This window comes from Zerene cesonia, chromosome 11 (genome assembly GCF_012273895.1).
Source record: "Zerene cesonia ecotype Mississippi chromosome 11, Zerene_cesonia_1.1, whole genome shotgun sequence".
Taxonomy (NCBI): domain Eukaryota; kingdom Metazoa; phylum Arthropoda; class Insecta; order Lepidoptera; family Pieridae; genus Zerene; species Zerene cesonia.
In genome coordinates this window covers 408,173-423,929 of record NC_052112.1, presented here as the reverse complement: position 1 = coordinate 423,929, position 15,757 = coordinate 408,173, and the positions used below count along the sequence as shown (strand labels likewise).

The 15,757-nt window shown below is 33.5% G+C and overlaps 2 protein-coding genes across 4 annotated transcripts in view; one reads left to right on the top strand and one right to left on the bottom strand.

Annotated features, from left to right (window-relative positions):
* The window catches only part of LOC119830577 (ecdysone-induced protein 74EF), a 166,545-nt gene that overhangs the window by 85,262 nt on the left and 65,526 nt on the right, over positions 1–15,757 (bottom strand). The window contains exons 4-7 of one of the 3 annotated variants that reach the window (XM_038353643.1): positions 10,701–10,786; positions 10,013–10,385; positions 9,323–9,571; positions 8,632–8,995 (exon numbers count right to left, since the gene is read on the bottom strand). In XM_038353643.1, coding sequence (XP_038209571.1) covers positions 8,632–8,995; positions 9,323–9,571; positions 10,013–10,087 — 688 coding nt within the window. In that variant the 5' untranslated portion in view covers positions 10,088–10,385; positions 10,701–10,786. The remainder of the gene's footprint in view (positions 1–8,631; positions 8,996–9,322; positions 9,572–10,012; positions 10,386–10,700; positions 10,787–15,757) is intronic. The other 2 variants (XM_038353644.1, XM_038353645.1) reach the window with 2 other exon arrangements.
* LOC119830578 (U7 snRNA-associated Sm-like protein LSm11) overlaps positions 13,059–15,757 on the top strand; it is a 33,568-nt gene continuing 30,869 nt past the window's right edge. Inside the window, exon 1 of the mRNA XM_038353646.1 lies at positions 13,059–13,417. Within this exon, the coding sequence (XP_038209574.1) occupies positions 13,138–13,417 (280 nt within the window). The 5' untranslated portion in view covers positions 13,059–13,137. The remainder of the gene's footprint in view (positions 13,418–15,757) is intronic.

Genomic DNA, 15,757 nt, shown 5'->3' with positions numbered 1-15,757 from the left:
AAATAAAACACATTGAATGACTGAATGAGTAATCCTACTTCCTACTAATATATTCTAATGCGAAAGTTTGTAAGGATGTGTGTGCGTTTGTTGCTCTTTCACGCAAAAATTTCTGAACCGATTGCAATGATATTTGGTACGTAGATAGCTGGACAATTGGAATAACACATAGGCGACTTTTATCCCGATATTCCTACGGGATACGGACTTACGCGAGTGAAACCGCGGGGCGCAGCTAGTCTCTGATAAAGCAAAGACGGAAGTATTTAAGATGTCTTGTATAAGTAAATATGTAAAATTTACAATATGCTAAATGCGATATTAACAACAACTAGCTGTGACCCGCGGTTGAAACCGCGTAAGTCCGTATCCCGTAGGAATACCGGTATAAAAAGTGCCTATGTGTTATTTCAGTTGTCCAGCTATCTACGAAGCAAAATAGTATCATTATTCACCAATAGATGTCAGGAAAAAAAAAAACACGAATAAAACACGAATATGACATTTTCTAAAAAAAAATTCCTAGCTATATCGATTTATCGCCCCCGAAACCCCCTATATACTAAATTTTATGAAAATCGTTGGAGCCGATTCCGAGATTCCAATTATATATATATACAAGCTGCGCCCCGCGGTTTCACCCGCGTAAGTCCGTATCCCGTAGGAATATCGGGATAAAAAATAGATGTTGGCCGATTCTCAGACCTACCCAATATGCTTACCAAATTTCAGAGGAATCGGTCAAACCGTTTCGGAGGAGTTTGGCAACGAAAACTGTGACACGAGAATTTTATATATATAGATATATATATACAAGAATTGCTCGATTAAAGGTATAAGATATTAGTGTCCTTATATTATAATTAATTTAAGGACATATTCTCAAAATAGATCATATCCAAATGCGCCCATACAATTGCATCGTGCGGACGTTTATTCGTGAGAAACTTAAAAAACCAAAACCTTATGCATACATATTGATATAACAATATAGCCCTAACACACGTTAAAACTTATGCGTTTCCGCAAAACATGCGAAAATTAGACGATTCATATTCAATTTTCTCTTAATGGTAGCTTATATTGTCGGATTTGAGAACGCATCCGTCCTTAGCATGCGAGTATTAACTCCTAATTAACATCCACTTGTCCTACTAATTATCACAAGTAATAACATCGATACCTAAAGATAGCAGGATGTAATCTTGTGACCTAAGCCTTACGCGGACCCTTAAAATGTATGAAACCTAGGTAAGGTATTAAAATTGATGAGGGCTTTCAGATGTGACATACTTATGGTCTGGATTGCAAAATATGTTGCTTCATTGATGTACTGGACCTTTATGATTATTTATCCAGTAACTAGCCGCACGCCCCGGCTCCGCCCGGGCAGACATTATGGTAATTGAAATAATATAAACTACTAGCATACCCGACCGCGTTGCTGTGGCTGAGTAATAATTTAAAATATTAAGATTATAAATTATTGGGATAATTAATCGAAATGAAAACTTCCTATATCTTAAGTTGGACCTTTTTTTACACATAAAATGGCAAATTTCATCAAAATCGGTTGAGTTGGTGAAGAGAATTCTACGAATAATATTTATTCATAGTACTTGTTACATAAGTTTGTCTCTGGTTATTTTAGTGTAGTCTTTATCTATTAAAAAAAATCCATGAAATTCTGTTATGTAATTTTAAGCATAGAGATACACACATAGACGGCGGAAAGCGACTATGTTTCATAATACGTTTGTAGAGATTAACAAAATTATGTATTTCAATAAATCAAGAATAAATAAAAATAAAAATAAAGCATAATATTGACTAATGTTACAAAAAAATTCAAGAGTTTGTTATTTTGTTGCATTGAACGCGTTAATCTAAGGAACCATTATTTCGTATTGAAAAATAATATTTGTGCTGGACAGTCTATTTAATTTGTCCTTATTTATGTCATAGCGGGCAACTGAATTGATGGTTCGCCTGATGGTAAGCGATCACCACCGCCCATGAACATTCGCAGAGGTAGTGCCCTTTGTGAATGCGCTATCCGCTTTTAAGGAGAGAATTAACGACTGGAAAGAAGGAATCGACTGAAAATGGTGAGGAAAGGAAACTGTACTTTTCCTACTACGAAAACAAAAACACGAACACAATCCTGGTTTCGCGTCGCTTAACATTCGCGGCGTGTGTGGCGAGCCCTTTACAACATGCAGCGGACGTGTGTGAATTGTCATTGACGGCAGGTTGTCGCACGCACTCAAGGAGTTATCGCCAGCAATTGTCTATTGCTAGCCGTTTACAATTCGTTCAATTTATTTAACTTTACTTGTATGTTGGTAATGTTTAATTGGGTAACGTAGTTTAAAAAATACACCTCTAAGGTCAAATTCACATCGTTTTTCGTAACCGGTTATAATAAGGTGCTGTTTACAATATAATGTGCAAATACTATTATTTATTTATAATTATTTCATTAAAGAATACATAGAATGAATATTGAAACATTTGTAGCTAATTATACGAATATATTTATTATGTGGTTACAAATAAAGCAAAAAGAAAATTTCTCTGAGTTTCAGTATTTATAAATATAACTTAATACATTATTTTGTAACTTTACCGTATTTATCCAAATATACAATCAAATTTAGACTCTAAAACTCTCTTCTTCGCGAAACCACTGAACCAAATTGCATGAAATTTAGTATGAAATTTAGTAAATTTAGTATAAGTGTTATCCAGTAATACACACCATGTCGATGAAGCTTTGGGCCCATCTATCTATTCCTTTACTACGCGTGCGAAACCACGTATATTACCACGAAGAAGCCGCTAGTTTTTTATATCTCGAAAAATCTGTTACGAAAGTCATTTCCCTATGATATAGCACAGCATACTACATCACGTTCTCCCAGCCACGTGATCGCAGTTGATTAGTATTCCACACAGCTTCGTTCGAACACAATGAACGCGTTGCAAAACTATTATTTTTCACACTATGTCCTATTCTATTCACTAGGATTCATTTAATCGTGTTCATTGTAGGGACTCCGAGTTTCAGTGCATGTAATCATCATCATCATCATCATCAGCCTATATATTGTTCCCACTGCTGGGACACAGGCCTCCTATGAGGGTTTAGGCCATAATCCACCACGCTGGCCAAGTGCGGGTTGGCAGATGTCGCATGTCGTCGAACTTTTTATTCTTCGACATGCCGGTTTCCTCACGATATTTTCCTTCACCGTTTTAAGCAGTGGTGATGTTATCTACATGTGCAGATAAATTGAAAAATCAATTTATTTCCTGCACGCTCGCCCCGGTCTCGAACCCCGACTTATCGATTTTGAAGTCCGAGGTTCTCACCACTGAGCCACCACTGCTTTGCATGTAATGCGATCGAACTAACTTTGACTTGACACATGCAATGCACTAAGAAAATGTGTGTCGCGACTTGTAAAAGATATATTTCAAAAGAATGAAGAATGAATAATGCGATAGTAAAAGTTGTTCGTCCATTAACACAAGCTTAGAGGATCAAATGGTTTAGTTTAAATCATACTTACGTTCGCGGATTATAGTGCCAATGTTGACCTATTGAAAACGTCATCTAATTTCCCGAAAGGAAATATGAAAATAACTGGTGACATTGGCAAAATTGTGGAAACACAGCACTGCCATTCATAAAATAAAATTGAATTGAATTGAAAATAACTGTAAGACATGACGTATGATGTCTTGGATGAGATGCAAGATAAATGTTGAATCTATCCCTGTCTTTAAACAATAAACTGCGAATTAAAATGCTTGTATGTAAACAGCAAAAAACATTATAATATATTTTTCCGTCTTTACATTAGTCACTGTAAAATCCGCATGATCGTTTGTCATTATTACTTTTTCTGTGGATTTACAATACGTTTGTCTCATCGTCATAATCATCAGCCCATATATGTTCCCACTGCTGGGACACAGGCCTCCTATGAGGGTTTGTTTTAAGTTTGTCTGAAGTATTATTACTATTTTGGAAAAGAAAACAATATAAAGGTATTTAAATCGATTCTCGATAACCAAAAACAATTTCAGTTATAAACATGATTTCTTAAGTTTTTTTATTTTTATTTACCTTAAAAATTTAAATGAATTCATAATCATACAAAAGACAGTCTAAGTCTAAAACACAATTGTATTCAAATGAATATTATTCCTTTGAGGGAAGTTTAATCAATGGTACAGATAGGAGAATACATAACAACGCCATCTAGTAGCTAATTCAGAAAGACTTTATCGTGAGACTGTTGAACAGATTATACTCTTATTAATATTATGAAGAGGAAACATTGAGTTATCTTTTATTTGCGTTATTTTAAAAATCATTAAACCTGTTTTCTATCGCTAATCAACATAAACAAAGAACAAGCAGACACACAAAAAGTTCTAAACTTTCTATTACTATTTATAGTAAAAAAAAATTATAAAAAAAAAATACACGACATAGAAATACAGATAACACAATAATCACATGTGTATGTGTTTAGGCAATTCCGTATAATTCTACTTGTTTATTAATAACAAAGATAATAGATTTGTTTGTACAGTAAATAGGAGCGATACAGTTTATCAATACATCTGGCCAAGGCAATACTGCGGGTGTTAGCGACTTATAGTGCGCACGCGCTTGAAACATACTCTACCTCGTATAACAAATTTAAATATTATAAGGAAATTTGTATGCTATTCTTACTCCAACTACAATTCCAGAATTAAGCTGTATATTCATACGTCAATGTGGGTAACCCTGGCTTTACCTACTGGAGGGTCTACTGTTCATTTATATATTACTTTGGTAAAAAAAGCACAAAGGATAAACGTAATGTACATACAAGCACTTCTTTGTATATTATATAGGATAAAATTCGTGCTTGAAAGAGAAAAAACATTTTGTCTAATATTGGAGGATATCTTATAAACATACTAATTAAATTGGCCCTTTGTTACTCTTAATCAAAGCATTATAGTTCAACAATATTCGAAATTAACTTCACTATTGCTGAGGCGGGGTGACGGGTGGACGAGAGGTTAGGCGTTGCTTCGTCGAAAGCGGGTTCGAATCCCGCCGTGATTCCGTTTCAAAAATGTCTCATATACAAAGCGTTTGAATGCAATAAGAGTTAATAAAAGGTTGTTATATTCATATTAATCATAGAAATAAATAAATATAAGTAGAGTTACGCGCAAGCGCATCGCATCTCATGCGAGTGACATAACGAAGTGAAACGAGGTCAGGGGTGTTGCACATTGGCAAAATACCGATATATGGCTACTTGTGATCGTGCCGTACACCCGTGGGTTCCGTAATCATTTTTAACCGACTTCAAAAAAGAGGTTGTCAATTCGACTTAATGTTTTTTTTGTGCTAACCTCATACCTTGTTATTGGATAAACGATTCTTTTTTTATTTGAAAGCTGGCGATCCTGTTTAAAATTTGGTCTAGTTCTGACGATTTGAAGTGTACAAAAGGCGGGCTTATTGCTACACAGTAATGTCTACCCGGCAACCTAGTAATGTGATGTCAGAAGTTTATGGGATAAGCGTAAAAGAAGAAAAAATTAATTCACCATTAGAAAGACACAGTTTTAGCGCGTTACATACTACTGGTAACATTATTTTATCTCGGATAAACCGAGTATAGCAAGCACATACAACTAGTGTTATATTATTATGAATATATTACATATAAGTCAATCTTATGAAAAGGAATCTTTATTTCTTAGTTGCAGCATAGAATGGCGTAACAAATAAGACTTATAATGAGGATTATTTCGGAAAACAATTAATTAAGTAATAGACGTGAGACGCAAAAAACTATAATGCCTGCATTGTGATTTAGATAGATAAACCCATTTCGTTTTCCTTAAACGCTTAATTATTGTATGATAAAATTATAGTATAGATACGTATCTAGGCATATATATAATTTGTTTTCGAAAATTCGCAACAAAATTCATAGATCATTATCAATAATTTTATGCTCTTTTCAGATATGTAATATTTTTAAGGTTAACGCACTTTTACGAGCGTATCTACTGCTGCAGGTCTATACTTATATTATAAAGCTAAAGAGTTTGTTTGTTTGTTTTATTAATCATTAATCTCAGACGAACGCATTAATCTCAGGAACTACTACTATTTGAAAATTTCTTTCAGTGTTAGATAGCCCATTTATTGAGGAAGGCTATAGGCTATATACGTACCGCGGGCGAAGCCGGGGCGGAGCGTTAGTCATAAAGAAGGTGGCATAAATTTGAATAAACTGTTTTATAATTCATCATATTGTTTGAACAAGCGAAGTGAGTTAATCTTAGTTATATCTTAGTTATATAGTTCTTATAGTTTTTAATGAATACAAAACTGAAGTCCAAAGGACCAAATAAAATTCCTCATACATTCCGTATATCTATAACCTACTAACCATTCCTCGAATACAGGAAAGGTTGTGTGAATTATCCCCGTTTCCTGGTAGTGGAGTGGTTGGAAATCTTTTGGGCACACTGTGTCAAGGTCACGTGTCGCAGTAATGCGCTGACCAAAACATTTATGACGCAGGATTAGTACCTTTAATTTAATAGATTTAATATAAAATAAACAAACATATTGATTTTTGAACGTGTAGTTAATAGCAGTGAGACTATTATTTATAAATCTTACAACTAATATTATAAATGCGAAAGTTTGTAAGGATGTGCGTGTGTTTGTTGCTCTTTCACGTAAAAACTACTGAACCGATTGCAATGAAATTTGGTATTTAGACAGTTGGACAACTGGAATAACATATAGGCAACTTTTTATCCCAATATTCTTACGGGATACAGAATTACGCGGGTGAAACCGCGGGGCGCAGCTAGTTTAAAATAAACAAACATATTGATTTTTGAACGGGTAGTTAATAGCAGTGAGACTATTATTTATAAATGATTTTATCAGCTGAAAATACACATTTATTAACGATTTTTCCATCTCCAAGAAAATAGTAAATATTTAATTGATTGGATAAAAAATGAAAGAATTAACGTATGTTATCTGAGTTATGTTTATTAAAAATAAAAAGCAACTGAGTGTCAAATGTTGAAATGTTTTAATTTTAACGGTTCGATTCCCTTAAGATGTGGCGTTTTTGCTTCTTTGGCAGATTAGAAAGCTTTTTTTGCAATCCGCAAACCAACCCGGCGTCGTATGGCTTTAATTATCCTAGTTTAGTACGAGTGTGTTACATACATACATATATGTACATATTTATTATTTACTGTATTTTTCGAAACAATTGTTTTAACGTATGTCTTAAAGAGGAAAGATGAGAGAGAAAGAAATGTGTTTTTTATATTAAAAAATATTGTCCCTTACTCTCATCAAAACTTGTTCAATGCTGGAATGAAACAGGCTAATAAATCAACAATAATGCTAAACATAGGTATTACAGAATCTAGATTGAGCTAGATATAGAGGAGGGAAAGTCAGGGCTTTCTCTTCCGGCCAGAGCGCCATCTTATATTGTACCACAGATTATAGTCGCATTATTTGTGGTACAGAGAAAATACCGGAAAATCTCGAAAATATGTCAACTTGCGTAGAAAGCTGTATGTATATTTTAAATGAAAATATTCTAGCTTTACATATATAAAAATAATAGAATGGTAACTTTAAATATATAAAATTAATTAAAAAATGCGATCTATTTTAAAATTCCCAATTTAATGCATAGGTCTTATTTCATTTTTAATTTCAATTTCAAATTCAGATTCAAAATGATTTATTGTGTTTTTATGATAAATTGTTCGACAGTATTAAAATCTCATAATGGCTACAATGGTATCTAGACTAGATCTTCATTTAACCAAATGAACAGGAGGTAAATAACTTAAACCTGCCTCAATAATGTGTAATGTTCTTTTGATATTCAGATACCAAATATAAGAAAACAAAAAATGAATTATTGATCAGAAGTTATTTGCAAAGAAGTGTCATTAAATTAAGATAAGTACAACGTTAATGTTGTAAATTAGATTTCCTAGACTAAATAAAGTAATAAAACTTTCACATGGCCAATGGCGAAGCACAAATGAGGTAAAAGCGCGGAATCACGAAAGGAAAATCGCAAACACTTCCTCGAGCGGAAATTGAAAGTGGATTATGTGCAAAGAGAAAACTGCATTATCTGGTTCCAACGATCATGCACAATTGCATCTCCACTCTTAAACAGCGACATCTACGGATTTTTGGGATGTTTGTTTTCGTTTTAAAATAGCGCCATCTAGTGGATTACCGTAGAAGTAAATAATGTTGCCCAAGAATAGCAATTTAAATGTTGTGGTAGTTTCAGTATTGGACGCTAGATGTCTATTAAACTAATTTTTAATCAAGATATAAAATACACAGTTAAATTATAATTATATTAAATTATATTATTAAAATTTTCTATTCCTACAACTGTATTTACTGTATTATGATAATAAAAACCAGTACCAAAAAAACTCAATAATATAGCTAATTTAAGCCGAATATAAACAGAATTTCACGTGTCATCTGAACTTACTAGAGCCCTACTTTTAATAAAATAAACCTACCTTTACCTCCACCAGCATCATGCACCTGCGGCTTCCCACTCGGCACCCGTTGCATTGGCGACGCGCTTCCATAGTTCATACTAGTCCCATTGTAATCCGAACTCAACGTGCCCGGTTCCTGCTTTATGCCGCTAGATGTCGCTGCTAGCTTTTCAGCGAGCAGCGGGTTCGCGGACGCAATGTTGTATCTCCCATTATTTATTGTATTTGTCACAGCGCTGCTGATAGCGCTCGTTCCCGATCTTAATAATTGTTGTAGTCTTTGTTGTCCATTGTTTGGCAAGACGAGCTGGTTGCTCTGTTGATAATAGGAGCCTTGTAATTGGCTCCCGGACGCTGGCGATATGTTGTTGTTTTCTTCTTGCTGAAATGTTTATGGAATTATGTTAAATTCGTAAAACTTTCGTTAAAATTAAAGTTTATTTTGTAAAAACAATTTTTAAACAAAACAACAAAAAAATTTATTGGTATCTTATACATACTGTACTAGCTTTAAGCCCGCGGTTTTGCTCGCATGGAGTCCGAAAAATTCTAGTAATTTAATAGTCGTAATAAATATAAAAGAATGAAAAACGAGCAGCATTTGCTTACGACTAGTTTCTTTGTATTCATTAAACTACTACTGACTCGGATGGTTGCTTCTTCTGAAAAAAGCTAGAAGTAATTAGTAAAATAAATAATAACTACGTACCTTAATCTCAATCGGTGGCACAGCGGAAGCGGTTGCATTGGTCAAATCCGTAAAAAACGTATCAAAATTGTCAAAAGCAGTTTCGCCCAATTGCTTCAAAATGTCATCAGGGTCTGCAGCCTCAGAGGAGTCTGCCTCCAGCGTGAGGCCACCGACAAAGTTTGACAGCTCAGCTTGGGACAGCTCCCCCAGTGAACTCGCCATCTGTAATTGCATCTGAGTTGGAGTTTGCCCGTTTGCTACCGCGTCCTGGAATCGAAAAGATGATGTTGGATAAAATATTTTTTTATTACAACGTCATCTAGTATCGAATAGAGTCAAACTCGTACTTTAATTTAGACGACTGGGGATTTGTTCGTTTTGTTGATACATATTATACTACATTAGAATGACAGTATGTTTACAATGTGAGCACAATGTTTACCAGATAATTTATTTTACATGAACAGACATAGAATCTAAACTCTCAAACGGAACCGTTATAGTTAATAACCACTATGCCAATAGGGCCACATTAAAACGAATATATTTACAAACGAGATCAAACATTAAGATATTCTTGTGGTCAATTAAAACAAAAATTTTAATCACAGCGTTTTAATAAAAACTTATCAAACAGAACATATTTACTCCATCTGTTAATAGATGTCACTGTCAGACAAAAGGTCAGAGCAATCTAGTAATATTCACCTGAAGGCAATTAGACAGGTCGACCATTCTGCCTTCATTCTCCGCTGACCACCACTCGTCTTCAATAAATGGCATCGCCAGCGCCGGCCCCGACGGCGCATGCGTCCCCGCCACGTTGTCACACACAAGGAACGCCAGATGGCGCTGTCACTAAACACCACACTATCACGTTCTACGCACTATTAATTATTAACTAAAAATGTACAATCACTTATAAATTCGTTCAAAATGTTTGGCAGTATATTGGACGGACCGTACATTATTCGTTGTAAAGTTATGCTTAGGTACTCGGTTGGGGGGAACACATGTCGTGATGATGATCTTCCGGCCAGGTTACCTCACTCCCCTCAAACCACTCCTCTTCAACAGCGACCTGAGAAAATTATAAGAGTAGGCTCTCACGCATTTCAACATGACCCAGTGCAAGGAGGAATTCGTGCCAAGTTATTAATTTAAATCAATATATTTAACCAGATTTTACTACAAAACACTTATAAGTACGTGAAACACTTAAAAAATAAACTAGTACTTGTATATCAAAACTCATAACTATTACATTAAACCTAGGCGTATTTTCTATTTACAAAGCGATTATAGCAAAAAAAAGATTACAGTTACATCTTTTCAACGATAGATGGCGCTACTTGTTTAGGAGACACTTTAATACAATAAAAGGCAGTGAGTTCACCTGGCGACGTCCCGGTGTATGTCGAACCTGCGTCGATGCGGCATAGATGCGGCGCGCCACAGCCGCCTTTGTGCGCACACGCCGCTCTGGAAGCAAAAACAAGATATTAACTTTCATATAATTATCTCCTTAAATAACAAAAAATTGCAAATTAATCAAAACACACTACAAGTACACTTGCTTGGGTTGTTTTCATAATTTGTGATGTGAAGAGAAATTAAAATACGCCAGTGACTATTGGACGATAATGGATCTTTTGAAATATTTTCTGCTTTGCCGAGAAACTACGACACTTTTCAGTTTTGATCTTTACCATAATATTACTTTTTATTAATATACAAATGTGTTATAAATCACGAAAATATAATTCTATTCACGCAAATAGTAAGTTCGGCAATTTATATTGATAACAATCCTGAAGCATTGCTCTTTGCTACTGTTAGTTTTTTTATTATTCTAAGTAATTAATGTGAAACAGATTGGGTTCTCAACACTCGATGTCATTAGATGCAAATTAATAACGGGCGAAGCGTTAAAAATAACAACTCTCAATTCTGGAATATATGTACCCAAAGATATATATTGTACTAGCTGCACCCGGCAAACGCTGTTCTGCCTTACTCTTATCGTTTAGTGGTATGAAAAATAGATGTTAGCCGATTCTCAGACCTACCCAATATGCTTACCAAATTTCAGAGGAATCGGTCCAGCCGTTTCGGAGGAGTTTGGCAACGAAAACTGTGACACGAGAATTTTATATATATAGATTTACGATTTTATAATAGAAAAATTACAAGCAGATGTTTTAATATATTTATTCCTTTCATACAAATTGGTTCGGAACCATCATTTTACGTGAATTAAGCACTAACAACGTCAGTGTAACTTCGAACAGTCATAATTATTCGTGGAAAGAAAATGCTTCGCTATCGCTCCATGTGCGACAACTTACAATGCACGGAAGACGCAAGGCGAGTAAAAATATAGAATACACAATAAGTAATACAAAAAATAAACAATGCAGCTTAGCCTCTCACTTTAATTATAGCTATGTGTTAATAAAAAGTACCTATTTATGCTTTAAGAACTTTTGACACTTTCTTAATTAAGTATGTTATGTATTATTTGAAGTGTTATGATAATAACGTTTTTGTGTCATTATTATAATATATACTACACAGTTCTATTTACATTATAATTATTTTAAATTATTACCACATGATTAAAATGCAGTTTATTTTAAATATATATGTAGTCGAACGTTTTTGATAATTAGCGACAACTTTCGCAATTGTATTTAGTTGAAAAGCTGTCTCATTAATTGCAACATGTCATAATAATATTTGAAGACAATTGTAGTAAAATAGAAATTGAAAAGCAAATAATTCTGTTATGTATTAGCATCTTTCCATTTAATTAACGTTCGCTTATTACTTGAGCTTGTGGAAAGTGAATTAGATATAATCTGAGGTGGCGTGAACAGAGCGTTGACTCGTCGGTCATATTATCATGCGGTTGTCATGACAACGACCACCACGCATGCGCAACCAGCGTTACATAATTAAATTACAGCCAATTTACAGAAGTATAGTCATTTATAACGTATACTATTATTATTTTTTACTGGAGATATATTTAATTGATTCATATTGCTAAAGTTTCATTTTATTTATTTATCTGAGCGCCAACCTTGAATGGTTTACTTCCTACTGCATATTGCTATGAAGACGTTGCGCATTATCGCAACATTGGCTATGAGTAGTATCTCGATGAACTGCATAATCAATAAATATAAACATCACGAATAATGTACACATAATTAAATTTTGTTACATAAATAATAAACATAATATTTTGGCTAAATACAGCGCCATCTAGCAGGGAGTAGCAATCACTTATTTGAATTTGAAATATGATAGTTACATTTAATTTTAATTTTTAGTTTTATAGCATTGAAAAAAAACTCAAGTTAAATGTATATTATAACGTAAACAAATATAAAATTACTCATTGCAATTAAATCTATTAAAGAGTTAGGAAGAACCTTCAGTATTCTATTGCAAGATAATTAAGATCGCAATGTGGAAATTGTAATCAAACTTGTTTTATTTTATTAAGAAAAGTAGGCATTAAAGGTGCAAATTAATTAAAAACAAATGTTTTTATATAAATGTAATATTAAATGAATATATGAAATATTTACATTAAGTGATAATTTGTAAAATAAAAATATGTAAAAATATAAAGTACAAAAATATTCATTTTTATTATGAAAAAAACAAAAAGTGAAAACATGAAATTATGTTTTCAAAAACACAGTATCTATAACGGAACGGGTTTTGCAAATGTCAATGTCAACTGTGACGTTTCGTATGTTTTTATTTTGGATTCGCATTGTAGTGAATTTGTTTGTGAATTATGTTTAAATGCTTTGAAAATGTCTGAAGAGTCATCCTCAGAATCAGAATTGGAACCTACATGTTCAAAATTTGATCCGTTGAAAGTGCTTTATTCGAAAGAAGTGAAGGTACCAGTAGAGGATGCGCCGGTGTATGAAAATATTCATCAATATGAAGCTGCTATGAAAAATCCTGATATTGTTCCTATTGGGCACGGAAAACTTGTGAAAAAGAGGGAAGAGGAGAAAAAGAAGAAGAAATTGGAGGAACAGCAATTACTTGAAGAAAAGAATAAGCAGCGTTTCGCGCAGTACAAAGGTAATATGTTTTTTGAGGTTATGTTGTTCAATTACAGAAATAAATGAACAGAATAACTTGAATTTGTTATTACATTTAAAACGCATAGACCTATTATGATTTAAATCGACAAGTTACCACAAATTCTACAATTTCTGAACTATTTTTATCTACACTTATATATTATAAAGAGGAAAACTTTGTTTGTTTGTTTGTTATGAATAGGCTCAAAAACTACTGGACCGATTTTAAAAATTCTTTCACCATTCGAAAGCTACATTATCCACGAGTAACATAGACTATATATGTACCACGGGCGAAGCCGGGGCGGACAGCTAGTTAATATATAAAACAGCATTCAAAATATAACAAAAAACATAGCTATAATGTATAACACATTATAGCTAAATGTGAATAGAGATAAATGTTAATCCATATAAAATGCTTAACATTTAAATAATCTAAATATTTTGTTTGTTCTCTTTCTTTAACTTTGTGATGAAGGGATTTAAGATTTTTCTCTTTAAAGAATTTCCAATGGTTATTCACATTTTAGTTTAGTTTTATCGGTGTATTTAATTCTAATGAAATCCTTTTAAATCTAAAAGGTGTTGGACTGACATAATGATCTATCAGCGCACAGCCCAAACGCTGATTGGATTGGGCTGAAATATAGCATGCAGATGGATGTTACGACATAAACATGTGCTAAGAAAGGATTTTGCTAAAATATCCTCCAAAACTTAAATAGGAGGGAATGAAAGCTGGTATTTGTATATGGCCGAGTAATAAATAAGAAATAAGTCATCTCACTTTTATAAATAAGCAGGCAAATAAATAAATGGTTCACTTGTTGGACTGTGATGCCCGGCACCCATAAGCCTTGTTAGGGACACCGCGGTTATGTTGCCCGTCTTTAAGGAATGTATAAGCCCTTTTCTTTAATGTTGCCTTGTTGTAAACACTTCGATATACTGAAGATGTTGATGAAGACATTCAACAAGGTTGTTGTTGTTGCCGAAAAATGCCTGTCAAAGTGTACAAGTGCAGTAGAATAATCTACTGTCACAAATTATTGTAAAGGAGCTGTGTTTTAACCGATATTTTGTTTCATGTACAATGTGGTATGTGCTGCTTTTTTGGAAAATATTTAGGGTTGCCTACATACAAAATTATTTTTGTAAAACATTCATGTCTTACTATAAAAAATATATAATACCTCTGATGATCACATGACATAAAAAGTACCACTGTTACCACAGTAATCATTTTATGCTCAGTTTTTATTTCATTTAGATTTTGAAGGACAATACATCGGAATTGAGGGTTTAATTAATTTTATATTCGATAAACGAATTTTGTGTTTTATACACTTAATGAACATTTAATTAACGTTTGCATATAATGAAAAACTTTCTCAATGTGATGAAGGGTTTAAACTACGTTTTGTCATAAGACCATATAAGGCTATAAACTCTTGCATTGTTGCGCACCATTTGAAACAGTTACATATTTATGAATACCGTACATTACGAGGTATCCCACGTGGACACACGGAGGTCACGCGGGATAGGTCAGTGTAGTGTAGGGTTGCGGAAAAATAGGGCTGCGAAAAGCTTGCTTTTTATTTATTTATACAGAAGCGTAACATTTTCAAGAGATTTACGTATCAAATACATATATAATTTTTAAATCTTAACGTATCAAATTAGTTAAAATTTAAAAATTATCCTCATATTAATTATATCATGACGTTATGAGCGTTTTATAGCTGCTAGTCTGGTCACGATCGCTTGTCTAGATCGAGTTGTAAAAGACTCCAAATTCTGTTTGTAAAAACAAAAGTTTGTACAACCAATAAACTTTAGACATTGTCGAAATATTTCTTAATTTGAATAATGAGTCATACTGAGTGATCTATGTATAATTTTACATACAAATAACGTTATACAAAGGTATCATAGTTTTCATTCGAAATAATATACCTACGTCGTTATGCGTTTTGTGAGTTAATTCTACACATTGCGCCACATATTTTTTAATTGTGAAAAATTAATTTGCGTTTGGTGACAACCCTAGCACAGGCCCTTGTTGTGACTCACGTGCATTCACCCCGATCTCAAGTTTTTATTTAAAAACTCGGGACGTGACACTCGATCCACCTGAGTTGTATCTGGTGTTTTCTATAGTTTATATAAATTATAGTTTGTTTCACCCATGTTGTAGCGATCTGGTTAAATCAGCCGTTAAATAAACAGCCCCGGGGTCTGGATTAAATGGCGTTTATCCAGTCGTATACTTATAATATAAAGCTGATGAGTTTGCATGTTTGAATGCGTTTAACTACTACCATATATACTA